Below are 20541 nucleotides of genomic sequence, written 5' to 3'. Positions count from 1 at the left end.
TGGGGCCTCTCGGGATGTGGCGATCGGGGTCGGCCGAGTGGCCATTCTCGGCCATGGATGTTTTATGATCTTGTATGTGTGGGTGAGTAAGTATTCAGTGGCGTGCTCCAGCTCTTTTTGAAGCCCCGAGCTGTGGAGATGTTCTAACACAGGTCGAGGTGGTCCATGAGCTAGAGCTAGTGCCACTGAAAATTCCAGCGCGAGCCGGCACAAATGTGCGGCGGCTTCGAGGTCGGCGACTGGATGATGTCATCAGGACCCAGGTCGCCATTTAGAGCGTGGGCAGGAACATCGGCGGGAGCCTGGTACAGCAGAGGAGTGAGAAGGTCCTGGCGGTCTTGTGATGAGTGATCGGGGTGGAGGAGGGATGAGGGATCGTGGCTGAGATCTGGTAGGTGATCGCAGCGGAGGTTGTGCGAAGATGTGGTGGGAGATCGTGGCGGAGGTGCGGCGCATGTTTTTGTGGTGGAGGAGCGGCGAGAAATTGCGGCGGAGGTGCAGCAAATGAGGGTACGGGGCCCAGAAGAGCCGAGGGCCCAGGGACAGCACAGGCCAGCCCACACTGCGATATGTATGCGCTCTGGGTCCGTGCAGCAGAGCAGGTCTCCAGTCGTCCTGGTTAATCCCTTGCCACTGGATAAAGGCCTAGCTCTGTCGAGCCCATGTGATGGCTGATGTGCAACGGTCACCACACGTTAAAAAAAATCTGCACACAGGCATCTTCACCCCCTCAATCGGCGTTCAGGACTGGAATATTGGGTCCTTCATTGAAACATCTGTGAACTCTTGTGGAAGCAAGTCATCCTCGTTGGAGGATGATGAAGAACAGGGAGGTTATGCTGGAACTGCATAAAACACTATTTAGGTCACAGATAGCACATTACAGGAAGGATGTGATCAATAGAGGGGGTACAGAGGAGATTTACGAGGATGTTGCCAGGACTGGAAAATTTTAGCAATGAGGAAAGATTGAATAGGCTGGGGTCGTTCTCTTTGGAACTAAGCAGACTGTAGGAAGATTTGATTGAGATGTATAAAATTATGAAGGGCCTAGATAGAGTAGATAGGAGAGAGAGGGGTCAATAACCAGGAAGCATAGATTTAAAGTAATTAGTAGAAGGATTAGTGGAGAATTGAGAGAAATTTTGAAGTCTGGAACTCACTGCCTGAAAGTGTGGTAGAGGCAGAAACCATCACCGCATTTAAAAAGTACTTGGATATGCACTTGTTGTAACCTACAAGATACAGACCAAGAGCTGGAAACTGGGATTAGGCTCGATAGCTCTTTTTCAGCCGATAGACACAATGGGCCGAATGGCCTCATTCTGTGCCATAAATTTCTATGATTCTAATCATTCACCATAATGCAACCCTCACAGACATCGCTAATAACTCTCATCAGGTGTTGTTTCTCCACCTTCAAAACAGCTATCATTCCCTTCTTTAAACAAAAAACTCTCGACCCTACCACCCTCTCAAACTATGAATAATTTCTCCTCCCCTTTCTTTAAGGACCTCAGAATCACCTCACTGTTCAAATCCCTTCACAGTATACCAGACTGCTCAAAGTCACCAATATCCTATGTGATTCTGACCACAGCATATTAGCCCTTCTTGACCTCTCTGCAAACTTCAAAACAGTCAGCCCTTCTATTGGTTCCATGCACTAACCACAATTAAAAAAACTTCCACTCACCCACAATTCTAATGCCAGTATCGAATCTAATACCAAGATGTACTCATCTATTACCACAATTCTCGTCAACTTCCACTAGCTCCCAGTTCCCCAATGCAGTGACCAAATACTGACAGAGCAACATTAACATTTTAGCTGATTACTTAAAACAAAACAGGAAATGCTTAAGCTACATAGCAAGTCAGTAAGTATTTGCACAAGCAAAAGATAAGCGAATGTTGAGTGTAACCCTTCATCAGAATTTTGATACATACTTAAAAGATCTTGAAATTTATGGATGTGTGTATGTATCTTTTAAATGTGCTCACCTTGTAATCGAACAACAATGGGAATTTTCAGGTTCAAATCTGAAACAGCAGTAATGATTCCTTGAGCAATTATATCGCAACGCATAATGCCACCAAATATGTTCACCAGAATCGCCTGAACCTGCAAGTGAAACAAATAATCAGGTTATCATTTACTGCCAGTGTTATTGAAAAAAAAAAGCATTACAGAAACAAAAACTTACTGATTTATGACTTTAATAAAATACTCTCCACAATACAATCTTTAGAGGAAAACAAAAAATATAGCAAAGAGATAACTTCTCCATTAATGAAAGGCATAAATATATCCAGATAATGCAGCATTATAATGATATTTCACAGTACATGTCGTGGCCTTTACAGCTAAAAGGATTAAGGGGCATGGAGAGAAAGCAGGAATGGGGTACTGAGGGAATGATCAGCCATGATCTTATTGAATGGTGGTGCAGGCTCGAAGGGCCGAATGGCCTACTCCTGCACTTACTTTCTATGTTTCTATGAAAATGTGTGATTTACTTTTTAATTTAGTAATGGTGCATTTCACTCAAACCCAATCTAGGCAAAGTTTAAATAGCAGCAACCGGAAATTAGTTCTTGTTCAGCAATTTGATGGACGATTAAAACTTCTTTCTGGTTTGCTTTATTTGTTGCAGTTATGATGTGATAATTGACTTACTCTCAAGTTCTTTCAAGAAAACAATGGACTAAAACCATTAAAAGAACTGAAGAAAAATACAGTAGTATAATAAAATATTTAATATAATGGTATTTTAAAAGTGCTAAGATTGCAGTTCCTCTGGCAATCTGCAGATCACAAAGATATTCTCAAATATCATTAAACTACACTGGCAAATAGTTTACAGTTCCCAAACGAATTAAACAAATGTTGTGCCTAGTTATGCTGTGGGCCTTAAGTACTCTATGAACTAAGCGAAGAGTGTGCAAAAAGCTTCTCCTCTCGATTTTCAATTTGCAAACTGAGGACCAAACAGGAGAGGGAAACTAGTATGGATGAAAATTCACAATGGAAAAATTCAGAAATGTACTTGGAAGGAACAAGATAAGGAGAACTATAGAATAACCAGACGAAGACCAAGGAAACCAATGAGATACAATGAAATTCACATGTCTGTGAAATCATTATCCACTATAATTCTCCAGTTAAAAAAGGGTAAGGCAATGGTAAGCAATGCTGGAAAGCTTCACTTAAATACATAGCAGTAATAAGAACATAAATAATAGGAGCAGGAGTAGGCCATTTGGGCCCTCGAGCCTGTTCCGCCATTCAATACGATCATGGCTGATCTGATCCTGGCCTCAACTCCACTTCCCCGTCCGCTCTCCATAACCCTTGAATCCCTTATCTTTCAAAAATGTGTCTATCTCCACCTTAAATATATTCAATGACCCAGCCTCCACAGCTCTCGGAGGTAGAGAATTCCAAAGATTCACGACCCTCAGAAAAGAAATTCCTCATTTCCGTTTTAAATGGGCGACCCCTTATTCTGAAACTATGCCCCCTAGTTCTAGTTTCCCCCACGAGTGGAAACATCCTCTCTGCATCTACCCTGTCAAGCCCCCTCAGAATCTTATACCTTTCAATAAGATCACCTCTCAGTCTTTTAAACTCGAATGAGCATTGACCCAACCTGCTCAACCTTTCTTCAAACGACAACTCCTTCATCTCAGGAATCAACCTCGTGAACCTTCTCTGAACTGCCTCCAGTGCAAGTATATCCTTCTTTAAATAAGGAGACTAAAACTGTACGCAGTACTCCAGGTATGGTCTTATCCACAGTTGTAGCAGGACTTCCCTACTTTTATACTCCATCCCCCTTGTAATAAAGGCCAAGATTCCATTTGCCTTCCTAATTACTTGTTGTGCCTGCATGCTAAGTAGTAAGTTCTACTTTTGACAAACTAAGAAAAAAACATTGATTAGAAGTACCACCTTACAGTTATTTGTTCTTCATATTTAGCCCTCCATAACATTTTTCTCTTTCCCATGATTTCTGATCCTCTTAGCTAACCTGGTGGACTTCCTCCTTCTCCCACTCAACAAGGTACTTTATCGCTTTTGAAGCTTCATGGCTAATTCACTGTCATTGGTGAATGACAAGTATGTTTCCTTGGCAACTAACTTTAAAAGAAATAAAAGCTTCTAACTCTGTTAAGTGTTACTCAAACCAAAATAAATCAATGTGATTTTACCATAAATTAGTCTTCACCTACATAACAATGGACCACACAGGAACTATTTCAAAAATAAACACAGGCTGATGAGAAAGTTTTATTTTGTGAAAATCTAATGAGTACTTTTAAATTATTGACTTTTAAGGAGATCAAAAAAGGTCAAGAGACCAATTACAATAGATTATTGAAACAGATTCCACTTTTGCATCCAATTAGACCTAGGAGTGGAGCTCTGTGCAGACAGAGGAATAAATAGTGCTTTTTAAAAAAATACATGGATACATTTTGCGTTCACTAATACTACTGTTTTGTTGTGCGGAATTAAAAGCAGAATATACTGACATATGGTGGTTGTTACAGTTAAGCAGAGGGGGTGGGGGCGGGGGTCAGGTTAATTTGGTGGCATCCCTTAGGTTCATGTGAAGCAGAGCATCTGAAGGAACTTGTCTGCGTAGAAGCATTTTGTGGCCCAACTGAACAGAAGGAAAGATTTCAATTTGATCGACTGCTACCTTCTGGGGGAGAATAAACCGTGTTTGTGAGCAGGGACATTGTTCGCATGCCTGAAATAAGTCTCCCAAAACAAGCGCTCTACTCGGAACTCCTACATGGCAAGCGAGCCCAAGGTGGGCAGAGGGAAATGTTTCAAGAACACCCTCAAAGCCCCCTTGATAAAATGCAACATCCCCACCGACACCCGAGAGTCCCTGGCCAAAGATCGCCCTAGATGGAGGAAGTGCATCTGGGAGGGCGCTGAGCACCTCGAGTCTCATCACCGAGAGCATGCAAAAATCAAGCGCAGACAGTGGAAAAAGTGTGCAGCAAAGCTGTCCCACCCACCCCTTCCCTCAACGACTATCTGCCCCACCGTGGCAGAGACTGTAATTCCCATATTGGACAGTTCAGTCACCTAAGGATTCATTTTTGGAGTAGAAGCAAGTCTCCTTTGATTTCGAGGGTCTGCCGATGATGATGATGATAAGTCAAACTAGGTTTCTAAGAAAGGACACCAGACTGTCTCATGCTTTCAGAGCTCCAAGCGGAGTCTGCAGGCACAGCTTTCTAAAGAGATATATACTCAGGTGAAGAGAAAATTACATATAAAGTTTAGCGAGAAAAAAAAAATTGATCTAAATAAAATACTACTAATTAAATGATATAGCTCCAACCACTAATGCTGTTTTCTTGGCGTTAATTTTTTTTAATAAATCCTTGAGCCAAATCAAAAAGGCATATATTTTAGGCACAAGGTGAGTGAGGACACAAGATATTTAGCAAAAATATCAGAGACTTCATATTGTCCCAAACAAGTTGAAATTTATCTTAAAATGTCATGTTCCATCTATAGTACATCGTTAGTTAATCTGCAAATGAAGCCAGGATATAGAAGATACTGATTAAGCTGCAATTTAAGACAAAGAAATTGAAGGACAATAGTATGTTGCTCATTTCAAGGTGAAAGAAAGAACTTGCATTTTTAAAGTGCATCATTATGTCAGGGAGACATTTTACTGAGCAGTGTCTTCTTTGAAGTTTTACCTGTGCTTAAGCAGATTAAATTGGTTGGGTAGATTCCCTGATTATACAACTTGTAAATGGGCTGGTAGAAGGATTAGGCTTGCTGGAGTAAATTATCTTTTTTCCATGTTGCCCTTAATTTTGATACAATTATGGGTGTTTTTCTCAGATTGGGGTTTAAGTACATTGTTGAAACATTGCACAGGGAGATTTACTTTAGATCTAATTTGTGCCATACTTGTCCTGACAGTGCTAGATTGCTGATAATGGGCATAAAACAAAATGTTTCCACCATCAACATCCTCACATAGATGAGGGAACTGGGATGAAAGTTTAATAGAGAAGCTGTTGTATGACAGTGACCTCTATGAGGCTTCTGTGCCCTGGTTTTGAATAGCCTGTCAGTAGCCATCAGAATAAAGGTAGAATTATCAAATTCACTGAAACTTTGAAGACAAAATCCCTTTAACTGGAAAAAACAAGGATCATCTATCCAGACTCTATGCCATCCTCAACTTTCCTTTCTGTAATCAACAGCTTTACGTGCATAAACTGCACAATATACACTTATACTGCAGTAAAGTACTTCACACCTAAATGATCTAATTCAGTGACACTGAAATATTACTTCAGACCATGAAGATCTCGTGTGTCTTTTCCATCATCAATGGAAGATTAAAGATCTATCTCACGTCACTCCACATTGAGCAGTTGTTTTAAGATATTTCCTTTTCAGTCAATAAAGTCCTTTGATCGGCCTAATATCATTGTGTTAAATTACATCAAATAAAGCCAATCCAAGACTGAAGAAAGCGAATTTCAAAGGACACAAAGCCATACTTTGTACTATATCTATTAATCTAAAGTTGTGAGGTGTGAAAAATTAGACGTCTAAGCAAGCCACTTGAATATAGCTTTTACTTTTGAATAGTATTCTTTTACTACATTTGAAAATCTTGTTATTGCAAGTTTCACAAAGTAAGTCTACTGTGAAATGTTTTTAAAAGCCTGTCATCTAACTACTGGCATTGAAATTTGGCTACTGAGGTGTAGCAGAGCGAACCAATTGCATATTTGACAGCTGGCATACAATTCTGGTAGTTTGCAAGATGCAAGGTTAGATCACAATCTGTCTTTTATTATGCTACAAAAGGAAGTAATGCTGCATTGATGAAAGAATTTGAAAATTATTCAAAGAACAGGCTAAGCATGCCCAAAGTAAATAAAGACATACAAATGCACAAGTAGAGGAACACAAGCCTTGGAGGTGGAGGGAAAGAACCCTAAAAGATTTTATTTTATTCAAGTACAATTTGGATAATTACGAAATGAAATGGTTTGTAAGGAGAAGGTATTTACTATCGTTTACGTGATACATGATTAATTTTTGTGTTATTTGAAAAAACTGTTTAATTTATCAGAGTTCATAACATCACTTCACTTGATTCCAACATAACCTATGAGACCAGTGTTAGAATGAAAAAAATGAAATCCTTTCCAAAACTCCAGATTCACAATCTTCAAACACAGCAAAGAAATCAAGAAAGACGTAGAAACGCAGAGAGAACTAAACTGCACAGGATGTGTATGCTAGAATGTAGGGCTTCACCAACTGATTATAGACACAGCCATCATTTGGACAACCCAGTTTACTGCAGTTATGTGCATTTTCTGCATACAGGTCTGTGCGCAAAAGTTGTGTCTATATCATATCGGAGATGCACAAGAGGCCAGAATTGGTGGAACAGAGTTCTCTGGGGGTTGTAGAGTTGCAAGAGATTACAGAGATAGGGAGGGGTGAGATCATGAAAGGATTTGAACACAAGGATGAGAACTTAACATTTGTGGCATAGTTGGACCGTTCCCATCTGTACGTATTGCACCAGTACAGCCCATTTTGACCCAATCCCAGTTCTCACCACCTACTCACTACATATTACATTAAAGGTTAAGATATAGAAATTGAGATCAGTGAAGGAATTCATGGCCACCTTACAGAGAGGGAAAGCAGGTGTAAAGCAGGGAAAGACTTATTTAAAAAGACAAATATAGCGAGCATAAATGATTATGACTCGGAGAGGTAGCCACAATCGTCAACAATATTTTCTGTGACTGTGACCATGATGCATTATCATTCCTTTACCTCGTTATAGCCTTTGACATGTCGAGCACACTATCCCCCTTCAATGTCTCTCCTCCATTGTCCAGCTCAGTGGGAGTACCCTCACTTTGTCCCACACAAGAGATTGGTGTGCAAAATTAAAGCACATGGTATTGGGGGTAATGCACTGACTTGGATAGAGAACTGGTTGGCAGACAGGAAAGAGAGAGTCGGGATAAACGGGTCCTTTTCAGAATGGCAGGCAGTGACTAGTGGAGTGCCACAGGGTCCCCAGCTATTTACAATATACATTAATGATTTAGATGAAGGAATTGAATGTAATATCTCCAAGTTTGCAGATGACACGAAGCTGGGTGGCGGTGTGAGCTGTGAGGAGGATGTTAAGAGGCTGCAGGGTGACTTGGACAGGTTAGGTGAGTGGGAAAACGCATAGCAGATGCAGTATAATGTAGATAAATGTGGTTATCCACTTTGTGGGCAAAAACACGAAGGCAGATTATTATCTGAATGGCGGCAGATTAGGAAAAGGAGGTGCAACGAGACCAAAGTGTCATGGTACATCAGTCATTGAAAGTTGGCATGCAGGTACAGCAGGTGAAGAAGGCAAATGGCATGTTGGCCTTCATAGCTAGGGGATTTGAGTATAGGAGCAGGAAGTTGTAACTGCGGTTGTACAGGGCCTTAGTGAGGCCTCACCTGGAATATTGTGTTCAGTTTTGGTCTCCTAATCTGAGGAAGGACGTTCTTGCTATTGAGGGAATGCAGCGAAGGTTCACCAGACTGATTCCCGGGATGGCAGGACTGACATATGAGGAGAGACTGGATCGACTGGGCCTGTATTCACTGGAGTTTAGAACGATGAGAGGGAATCTCAGAAACATATAAAATTCCGACGGGACTGGACAGGTTAGATGCAGGAAGAATGTTCCCGATGTTGGGGAAGTCCAGAACCAGGGGTCATAGTCTAAGGATAAGGGGTAAGCCATTTAGGACTGAGATGAGGAGAAACTTCTTCACTCAGAGAGTTGTTAACCTGTGGAATTCCCTGCCACAGAGAGTTGTTGATGCCAGTTCATTGGATATATTCAAGAGGGAGTTAGATATAGCCCTTACTACTAAAGGGATCAAGGGGTATGGAGAGAAAGCAGGAAAGGAGTACTGAGGGAGTGATCAGCCATGATCTTATTGAATGGTGGTGCAGGCTTGAAGGGTCGAATGGCCTACTCCTAAACCTATTTTCCATGTTTCTAACGGATCTGATTGTAGTCAGAGCATTTCTGACCCCTTCTCACCGCGACACCTACAACTCTAGACTCCCATCAAAGGTTCCATTTTGAGCCCCCTCTTCTTTCTCATCCATATGTTCATTATCTGCAAACAAGAAAATAGCATCCACATGTACGTCACGCCACCCAGTTCTATCCCTCCACCGCTTCTCTCAACCCTTCCATAGAATCATAGATTGGCACAGCACGGAATGAATCATTCGAGCCATCATGCCTGTGCTGGCTCTTTGGCACAGCTATACAACTAGTCCCACTCCCTCAATCTTTTCCCATACCACTGAAAACTTTTCCCTTTGAGTAGTTATCCAATTCTCTTTCGAATGTTACTATTGAATCTGCTTCCACCCTTTCAGGCAGTGCGTTCTAGATCACAACTTTGCTGTGAAATAAATGTTTTCCTTATGCTCTGGTCCTTTTGACAATCACCTTAAATCTGTCCTCTGGTTACCAACCCTTCTGCCACTTGAAATAGTTTCTCCTTATTTACTCTATCAAAAACCATTCATGATTTTGAACACCTCTATCCAATCTCTTCTTAACCTACTCTGCTCTGAGGAGAACAAGTCCAGCTTCTCTAGTCTTTCACAAAACTGCAGTCCCTCATCCCTGGTACCATTCTAGTAAATCTCTTCAGTTTAATTCTATCTGTGCTTGTACGTCTTAGTTGACTTTGTTTGGTCTGTTCAAAGAATGTGGATCTGAAGGTTTAGAAAGGACTTCATTTCCTCGTCCATATCACCGTGGTCTCATTGGTGAATAAATCCTAAATTAGAATACAGGCAACTCTCGATTATCCTGGTCCCTCGGGTAAACGATTTTTCTGTTTGGGTGAGCCTACATTTTAAAGTTAAAACTTTAATGAATAAATGCAAGTGTTAGGGTGTGTTTACATTTATAAATTAAAACTTTAATGAATCTATACAATCTGCTACAAACAGTAACAAAAGATGGACATTGCCAGCATGCATGTACAGATTCTGTGCCGGCACTGTCCCTGTTCCCAACGTCAGCGGCGGCCGCGAGAGACAGCGGCTGCAGCAGCGCACACACACACACATACACACCAGCAAAGCAAGGGCAGAGGAGGGTGATTTTTACGGTGAGTGAGAGAGAGTTTGAAAGAGAGAGAATGTGAGAGAGAGAATGAACAAATACAAATGAGCACAGTGTTTGGAAGGCGATTTTTCCAAATTATTTGGAGCTGCCTTTTCACTTGTTAGCAACAGAATTTAAATCCTGTTACAACGGTTTCCTGTTGGATCCGTGTACGGATAATCAAGAGTTGCCTGTATCTCACTTTATTTGATTCATCAATTTGATATATATGCAAATTATTGGGAGCACTTATTTAAACTTTGCGTGTGTCCTGTAAGGCTCTTTGGTATGCCATGAAGAGGAAAAGCTTGGATATTTCTGCAGTAGACCAATCAAAAGTCTAGTCACTGCAATGTTACCTCTGCTGTAATGTGATTGCTCCCTTGTGGCAAGTTTTCCACATAACAAAAATTGAAACATTTACATTCAAAGTAAATTGTCTTAAGTTTTTGGTTATCTCACAAAACTGCTGCTGCCAAAATCCTATTGCCATAAAAGGCATTGTTAACCCAGGTTTCTGCTGTACCATACTGATTGTACTAGAATTTCATGTACACCATTGAAAATAAATGTAATTCTGCCCAGTGGGTATTTGAAAGGCTTAGCATGGCACTAAGCAAAGGGGGCCAGCGTAATGTCACAGAACCCCGTTATGATTTGGTACTGTACTGTTAAGTTTTTTTTTTGTAAATCATTTAAATTAGCTTTTGTACAAAATGCACGTTCCAGACTTACATTTTTACCAGCATCAATCCTGGTACGATCAAGGCAAGCAGCTTCTTTTTAAATATAGAATAAAGCAATATATAGGAGTCTAAAATATTTAAGATTTGATTTGGATATTTGAAATTGGAACTTATTAATGTCACTTAGTAGGACTATTTTTCCCCATAACTGTAGTGCTGTATTTTATACAGCTTACCAGTTGGTTGAAGATTTTGAATTAAAGGTGAGTAATTAATTAAATTACTGTGAGACATTAACAAATGCAAAACAGTTCTATTACGTAAACTTGTCAACCTAAATAACAAGCAGACCAACCGCTTCAAAGAAGAACTTGACAGTCCCAAAGAGATGGCAACTCAAAAACAGCCCTGAACATATGACATGTGGAAACAAGTAGTTCTGAAAGTTCAGCTTAACGCAGACTGTCAGAATTTGAGCGGCATGTTTATTACATGTGCCATGGGAGAGAAAATGGACTGGCATGAAAGTACGGTTTGCAGTAGTGGAAGATTTAGAAATGTCTACCGGTAAATGAGAATGCTGAAGGCATGTTTATCTAGAAGAGTTAAGGCCATTCGTCCCTTAAAAAATGTTGACTTATTTCAAATACATTTTGGCATCTACTAAGATTCTGCCTTTTAAACCAAAAATAATTTGTCCTAGAAGACTTAATAATATTTTAAATGTGAAAAGAAAATAGTTGCACATATTTGAATACAACATACAGGGTACATGAGAGGGCAAACATTTGGCAGATGAGTATGATGTTGGAAAGTGTGAGGTTATCCACTTTGGCAGAAAAAAAATCGAAGAGCAAGTTATTATTTAATGGAGAAAGATTGCAAAGTGCTGCAGTGCAGCGGGACCTGGGGATCCTGGAGCATGAAACACAAAAACTTAGTATGCAGGTACAGCAAGTGATCAGGAAGGTAAATGGTATCTTGGCCTTTATTGCAAAGGGGATGGAGTATAAAAGCAGGGAAATCTTGCTACAGTAATACAGGGTATTGGTGAGACCACACCTGGAATACTGTGTACAGTTTTGGTTTCTATATTTAAGAAAGGATATATTTACTTTGGAGGCAGTTCAGAGAAGGCTCACTAGGTTGATTCCGGAGATAAGGGGGTTGACTAATGAGGAAAGGTTGAGTAGGCTGAGCCTCTACTCATTGGAATTCAGAAGAATGAGAGGTGATCTTATCGAAACGTATAAGATTATGAGAGGGTTGACAAGGTGGATGCAGAGAGGATGTGTCCACTGATAGGGGAGACTAGAACTAGAGGAAAGAATCTTAGAATAAGGGGCCACCCATTTAAAACTGAGATGAGGAATTTTTTCTCTGAGGGTTGTAAACCTGTGGAATTTGCTGCCCCAGAGAGCTGAGAAAGCTGGGTCATTGAATAAATTTAAGACAGAGATAGACAGTATCTTAAACAATAAGGGAATAAGGGGTTATGGGGGGTGGGTAGGGAAGTGGACCCTGAGTCCATAATCGGATCAGCCATGATCGTATTAAATGGCGGAGCAGGCTTGAGGGGCCTTATGGCCTATTCCTGCTCCTATTTATTATGTTCTTATGTTCTATGAATTTCCATTAAGATTTTAATCCTAAATACAGCATGTTGTTTCATAGAATCAGAGAATGGTTACAGCACAGAAGGCAGCCATTCGAGCTCGTGCCAACTCTCAGTTAGTCCCACCCCCCCGCCCTTTCCCTGTAGCCCTGCAAATATTTTCCTTCAGATACTTATCCAACTCCCTTTTGAAAGATAAGATTGCGTCTGCCTCCACCCTTTCAGGCAGTGCATTCCAGATCCTAACCACTTGCTGTGTAAAAAAGCTTTTTCTTGCATTGTCTTTGGTTCTTTTGCCAATCACCTTAAATCTGTGTCCTCTGGTTCATGACCCTCTGCCAATGGAAACAGTTTCTCTCTATCTATTCTGTCCAGACCCCTCTTGATTTTGAACACCACGATCAAATCTCCCCTCAATCCTCTCTGCTCCAAGGAGAGCTTCTCCAGTCTATCAACATAACTGAAGTCCCTCATTCTTAGAATCATTCTTGTAAATCTTTTCTGCACCCTCTTTAAGGTCTTCTCATCCTTCCTAAAGTGTGCCCAGAATTGGACACAGTATTCCAGTTGAGGTCAAACCAGTGTTTTGTACAGGTTCATCGTAATTTCTACACTTTTGTACTCTATAACTCTAGTTATGAAGCCCAGGACCCGGTTAGCCTTTTTAACCGCTTTCTCAACCTGCCCTGCCACCCTTAACGATTTGTGCACACATACCCCAGGTCTTTCTATTCGTGCACCCACTTTAGGATTGTACCATTTAGTTCACATGTCCTCTCCTCATTCTTTCTACAAAATGTATCAATTTGCATTTTTCTGCGTCAAGTTTCATCTGCCACATGTCCGCCCATTCCACCAGTCTGTATATGTCCTCTTGAAATCTATCACTCTCTTCCTCACAGTTCACGAGATGATAGAGAATTCAAGCTCTGCAGCCTGGCTGCAGTTTTTGAGAAAACACAGACCACATTGCATTAAGTCATCAATCAACTTGACATTTTAGGATCTTGGGTAGCGAGCCAATTAAAAGGTTAACAGACTATCAAATGAACCAGTAAGGTCAAAGAAGGTGAGTTCTTTTCTGTAAATTGAAACAGGTATAAGTACAGCCATTTTGGCCATGTGGTCTCAGAAGGACAAAGGCCTGGCTTAAATCCAGAAGCTTGTTGCTGCTGCCAGAATAAAATTACATTAAAACGACAACCGGAGTTCGTATTTCATTGGGAATTAAGAGATCTAACAATTTTGGCGTCACGAACACGATCGCTGAGGGAAGAAACTGAATTTTGGACATCGGACCGACATACTGAGGTAAGGACTCCTCTTTATAAAAGTCCTCGGTCAAAAGTCTAAATTCGCCTCTCCTTCTACGCGATTCCGAAAGCCCCCGGTTTGCGAACCCTCCGGTTGGTAGTCGGCTCGAGCTCCCATAGACGTCTAACTTCGGCGGTGTGTTAGTTAATTAATCACCGACCCACTAATCGGCTGGAAAGCCTACGACTCGAGACCCCAGTAAAGAAATCAGTATTATGGCAGCAGGAGATGAGAGCAAAGAATTGCCTACAACTGTTAAAGGTTGGGCGGTCACCACCTGAGGTTTCGATAGATGAAATCCTCGAACAGTTGAAAGAACATATAGAGCAACAATTCAACTTATCTAAAACCTGTATTAAGATCGAACAAAAATACGGTACCTCCAAAGGACAATGGTCCTTGGACGAGATTAAAAGGGTCTGGGGAAAAACGACCCGTATGAAAAATAAAGAGCGAACTAGATGGTCCCTAGCCGTTATGGGGCAGATCCGAAAGCAGAATGAAATTATAATGCGTTCCCAACATGAGTGAGAACTGACCAGTACTAAGGACCAATTGCAAGCTGTTTGTGAACAGCTCCGACAGAAAAAACTTGAGCTTGAAAAGTCGGAAGCGGAAGTTAAAGATCTTAAAGGTGAAATTAAGGAATGGAAAAAATCATTAGGTCAAGAGACAGTAATAGGAAAAGGAAAATGTATCGGTCAATTCCCAGGGTACCCATGTTTGGATAAATTAAAAGTGCAAACCCGAAAACACGACCGAGGAATAGATACGGATTTTGAATCCTCCGACGATACAGGGTTGGAGGATGAAGAATTAGGGGTGCGCTTTGCCCCGTTTAAAAAAAGACGAGTTGTAGTCAAATCAGAAGAGATTGCGGATGAGGGCAGAACAAAAAAAAAAAAAGAGGAAAAGGGTGTATGCAGAATACTTATTTCATGATCCGGCAGACCCAGAGAAAATTGATAAATGGTCCAAGGAATTGCCCAATCCAAAGAAAGGGGGAGTGAAAACGTGGGACCAATTGGACCGCTTAAAAAATATATATCAACTTCATCCCTGGGACGGAGTGCAAATTTTGATCATAATGGTGCCAAAAACACAAAGAAGAAAATTGCACGACAAGGTAGAAGAAGCTTTGGGGCAGAATGAGCAAGAATTAAACGCAGAATGGGAGGCGATTAAACACTGGCTGCAAGCCTTCAGTCCAGCGAAGACAGACTGGGGAAAAATTGCAGCCTGCCAACAGAAAGGAACAGAGGAGGTCCTGGAGTATGACGAGCGGTTTAGATGCACGTGGCTAGAACATTCGGGTATGAATAATACGGATGAGGAAATGGATGAACAAGTGTTTGGATCACTGAAAGCAGCTTTCGTGGCAGGTTGAAAGCAAGAACTGTCCAAAATGCTTAAGGTAGTGTTACCGGACTGGGAAGGTAGGGGAACTACCTTTGCAGCATTGGTGGATCGATGTAACCAATTAGATCGGGATATGGGAGCCAAGGTCCGAGCTGTACAGGCTATGGGATGGAAATCCCAGGATTCCGATAAACAGTTATTAGGAAAATTACCCGGAAAATGTCATTATTGTGGGAAAGAAGGTCACTGGGCCAAGACGTGCAGGGCAAAACAGAAAGGTCATGGCCGGGGAAGAGGACGCAGCCAGGGATACAATTCAACCAACAAACCAGGCTTGTCACAAGATAACGACCTCATAGAAGCATTTAAGCGACTGACAATACAACAACAGAAGGAGTTACTTTGGATAGCAAAAAACAATTTGCCCATCCTAGTCCACCTGCTCGCACTAATACAACAAAGGGGAGATGGGCTATATATAACTGTGAGGGTGGGTGATAAGGATGTGGACTGTCTTTTAAACACAGGGGCGGAATTAACATGCTGACCCCTACAATATGAAGACTTTTTGCCGTTGGATGGTAGGGCACGTATAACCTATGGAGTTGGGGGCCATAAAATGGAAATTAAAAAGGACACCACCAGTACTTATAGGGCTGGGTCCACATGAACTAACCACGCCGGTCTGGATAGGCCCAGTAGATCAACCCCTTTTGGGAATGGACGTTCTAATCCAAGTAGATTCATCGTTGCATTTCGAGGATGGTCGGGTGACATGGTCAATTAGAACTTTTAAAGAAGAATTGAAGGAACACCCGATATGGGCTAAAGATAAGAACGATTGTGGCCTACTCCAGATGGAGCCTGCATCATTTACCGGGACCAAGCCTCCATGCACTAAACCGTATCCCATCAGTCCAACTGCCATCGCGGGAATCTTACCGGTTATTCAGCAATTGGAGAAACAAGGGGTGCTTATTAAAACGCATAGCTCCTCCAATAGCCCCGTGTGGCCGGTACAGAAATCTAATGAGACTTGGCGTTTGACTGTCGATTATAGGAAAGCTAACCAGTGTATTGATTTAAAAAGCTCCTTTGGTCGCAGATCCCTCCACCATTTTTAATGCCCTCAAACCGGAACATAAATATTTCTCGGTTATAGATATGGCCAACGGATTTTGGTCGGTGCCTGTGGCACCGGAGGTTCGACAGTGGTTTGCTTTCACGGTCCAAGGACAACAGTATACTTGGACCTGGTTACCGCAGGGTTTCCACAACAGCCCTACGGTATTCCACATAGCTTCACAAAGCCATTTGCGAGAATTACCTCCCCTGTCATCCACAGTTATCCAATATATAGACGATATCCTGCTAGCGTCAAACACGGAAGAACAGCATGAACAAGATTTACGAGCTTTGCTTCACCTTCGGCTGAAAGGACATAAAGCCAGCATCGACAAAGCACAAATATCCCAAGAAGAGGTTGTATACCTGGGACAAAAGATTTCACAAGGAAAGAGAGAACTTATCCAGGATAGAACTGCAGCCATTCGGGCTGCTAAAAAAAACCACTATTCAGGAACTAAGGTCTTTTTTGGGATTGTGTAACTTTAACAGAAATTGGATTGACTCCTTCACACAGCTTACTCAGCCATTGAATGATATCTTAAAGGGGAAACGTGCCTCTAAAGAAGCCATCACCCTCACTAAGGAACAGCAAGAGGCCTTCCTGAGTTTGAAAAAGGCTGTGGGTTCGGAACCGGCTCTTGGAATCCCAAACAGTGGTAAGCCATTTACCCTGTTTGTCCATGAGAAAGAAGGATATATGACAGCTATACTGACACAAGAACATGGGGATCGGCAAAGACCTATTGGCTATTATTCAGCAAAACTAGATGCGGTCGCCCTCGGATGGGGAAGTTGCCTAAGGGCCATGGAAGCTACATGTCGAGCGGTAATGACCACTGCGGGTCTCGTCCTCGACCAAAAGCTGATTGTCAAGTGTCCCCACACCGTATACGCTTTGCTGTCTATGAATAGAATGTCTCAGGTGACGGCAGCTAGATGGACCCGCTGGACAGCAGTTTTGGAAGCACCTAATCTCCATATCGTCCGGGCCAGCCCGGTTAATCCCGCAACTATGCTCCCGATGTCAGAATCGAGGGAGCAAGAGGGGGGAGAATGTGAAGAGCATGACTACGTGGAGATTTTAAAAGAAACAGAAGAAGCAGCCTTAGCAGCAGAGGAGCCTCTGCACAACCCAGACCTCATCCTGTTTACAGATGGTTCCTCCTTTGTTGACAATGGTACCAGAAAAGCAGGATGGGCAGTTACAACCTTATATGAGGTAGTGGCAAAAGGATGTTTACTCTCAGGAACGTCAGCACAACAGGCCGAGTTACGGGCCCTGTCAGAAGCATGTCGAATAGCAGAAGGACAGACAGCTAATGTCTACACAGATTCGCGATATGCTTTTGGAGTCGCTCACGACTTTGGTCTGTTATGGCGGAAAAGAGGATTCCTCACTGCTGCTGGTACACCTATCCGAAATGGAAAAGAAGTCCGAGACTTACTAGAGACCATACAATTACCTCAGGAAGTGTCCATCCTGAAGTGTAAGGCCCATACCAAGGAAAATACCACGGAAGCACAGGGAAATGCCCTAGCCGACCAGGCAGCTAAAGATGCCGCCTCACAGGGCGTTCCCCCAGAAGAACCAACACAGATGTGCAGATTGAAAGCACTCAGGACTCTGACACGAGACCTTCAAACAATGCAAGGCGAGTGCTCCAGAGAGGAAAAATGGACATGGATTGAGGCAGGAATTAAGCTATGTGAAGATGGTGTCTGGAGACAAAGAGTTACCGACAAGCCAGTCGCGCCACAAGTGCTTATGCCTTTTTTAGCCCAACAGATCCACTTGTGGGGACACTTGGTCTCACAACAGATGACGGCACGGTTCCAGAAAAGCTGATGGGGTAGGGGATTTAAAAAACATGCCCAGCTGGTAACAGACCGCTGTGTGGTCTGCCAGAAAAATAATTCTAGACCCATCACGGTAATGTCCCAATTGAGGCCCCCTGCCCCTGTCGGACCATTCCAGCATCTGCAGGTTGATTATATATCTCTTCCTTCATGCCAAGGATACATTAACATTCTTGACATGGTCGACAGATTCTCCAGATGGGTAGAAGCTGGCCCAACTAAAAGAGCCACAGCCAATCACACTGCAAAGGTCTTGTGTAAGGATTACATTCCCCGATGGGGAGTCCCGAGTAGCACTGACTCAGATCAGGGAACACACCTCACAGGTGCTGTCTGCCAAGAAGTCTGTAGGTTACTGAACATTACGTGGGATTTACACTGTCCTTATCATCCACAATCATCAGGACAAGTAGAGCGAATGAATCGAACTCTGAAACAACCGCTTGCCAAATATCACCAAGAAGGAACACCATGGTCCCAGGCACTACCAATAGTACTATGTAGCATTCGGGCAACCCCGAACAGAACTACAGGTCTAAGCCCATTTGAAATTATAACAGGAAGACCCATGTCGCTGCCAGGAACTATTGATTTATGGAAAGCTGATGTTCACTTAATGAGTGACACTTTGTTATCATACTGTCAGAACCTAACCAATGCTGTTAGTTCTGTTTCCCGACAGCTATCGGCAGCTTGGGGTAATCTACCCGAAGGAGGACACGACATCATCCCGGGAGTCTGGGTGTATGTGAAAAAGTTGCATAAAGAACCTTTGGGTGCCAAGTGGGAGGGACCTTATCAAGTGTTATTGACCACCCAGGCAGCTGTTAAAGTCCAAGGAAAGAAAGCCTGGATCCACGCTTCACACGTTAAACGAGCACCCATAACTGAAGCTGAAATCTAATAAGGACAATTACTTTTTGCCAAAATGTATACATTTACTGTATTACTGATTGTAGGTATTCTAGGCATAGGCCTACTTCTTAATAGCCGACCCTCTGCACCAAAGGGAAATAGTAGGGTAGCAAGGGAATTACATGTAAATACCTTTTCATTTATGTCATACATTTATGCCAAACAAGGTAACATTTCTAGTTGTTGGGTATGTGCGCATATTCCTATTCACTCAAAGGGAAGGATTCCCTTGAGGCCAGTTCCCTTGAATATCTCGGAAATAGCTGAGTGGATAATTAATCAAAACAAAATAGACAATGCGTTTCAGGAGACGGAAGACTGGGCATGTAAATGGAAGTCAGCAGGTTACAATATGACTACCTTTGAAGGGGGATGCCAACCATGCTACAATAATTCCAAACGGCCCCCATTTTTTGTCATCACTAATACAACGGGAATACACTAATACAACGGGAATAGGAAGACCGGGGGAATCGGTCTGTCTGATTAGAAACATCAAAGGAGGCCAAAATATGGGGTATAATAACTGCTCCGTGGCTTGTATAATCAAGCCACGGAACCGTCCAAACTGGGCCGATGTGGGAATTCTTAACGTAACAGGGATTCTGAATAAAACAGATGAAAAAGCCTGGACAGGCCCCGGTGTGTTGCTGACAAAGAAATAGCTAACCTTCATTGCCTATAATGGCACCTATTGGGTGTGTGGCCACAAGGCCTACCCTTGGCTGCCCCAGAATTGGACGGGATCCTGCTACTTAGCCGACATTGTGCCTTATATGTATCATATAAAGTCACTGTCGGAACATTTACACCGTCCTCAGAGAGCTATCACAGAAACAGAGAGGTTCTTTGCCATTCTGATCCCCAGGCATGGGACCGCCAGACTGGCAAGGGAATCCATTAACATGGCATCCGTTGTGGAACGGGTTGCCAATGATACCTCAGAGGCCCTAGCTAAAATCAATGCAGAAATGGTAGCAATCCGCACAGTAGCCCTACAGAATAGACTGGCCCTTGATTACATCCTGGCTGAAAAGGGAGGTACTTGCGCCCTACTCGGAACTGAGTGTTGCACATATATCCCAGATAGCTCCGAAGAAATTACCCACTTAGTGGAGCATATCCAAAAGGAAGTAGAAAAACTTAAGCAACCTCCATCATTCACTTTGTGGAGCGGAGCCACTGAATGGCTAGGTTCAATAGGAACTTAATTGGTGGAAGGTTTAATTCTATTTGTTGTAATTATTTAACTTTTATATTGTTTGTTTATGTTGATTAAATGTTGTTGCAACCAGGTGGCTGTAGCTGCTGTCCCACATGTGAGACACCTTGCAGGTCCCAGCAGACCATCTGTACGTGGCACAGGGTATGTTATGCTTAAGGGAAGGTTGTTTACTGGTTGAATTAAGATATTGATTTGGATTAAATTGTAATAAGGTCAATTAACCT

General features: G+C 42.3%; 1 protein-coding gene across 1 annotated transcript in view; it reads right to left on the bottom strand.

The window, feature by feature from the left end:
- The window catches only part of LOC139265760 (succinate--CoA ligase [ADP-forming] subunit beta, mitochondrial-like), a 159246-nt gene that overhangs the window by 22635 nt on the left and 116070 nt on the right, over nt 1-20541 (bottom strand). Inside the window, exon 9 of the mRNA XM_070883129.1 lies at nt 2005-2125. Within this exon, the coding sequence (XP_070739230.1) occupies nt 2005-2125 (121 nt within the window). The remainder of the gene's footprint in view (nt 1-2004; nt 2126-20541) is intronic.

This window comes from Pristiophorus japonicus, chromosome 6 (assembly GCF_044704955.1).
Source record: "Pristiophorus japonicus isolate sPriJap1 chromosome 6, sPriJap1.hap1, whole genome shotgun sequence".
Lineage (NCBI taxonomy): Eukaryota > Metazoa > Chordata > Chondrichthyes > Pristiophoridae > Pristiophorus > Pristiophorus japonicus.
The sequence above is the reverse complement of the archived record's forward strand: the minus strand, read 5'-3'. Positions and strand labels throughout refer to the sequence as shown.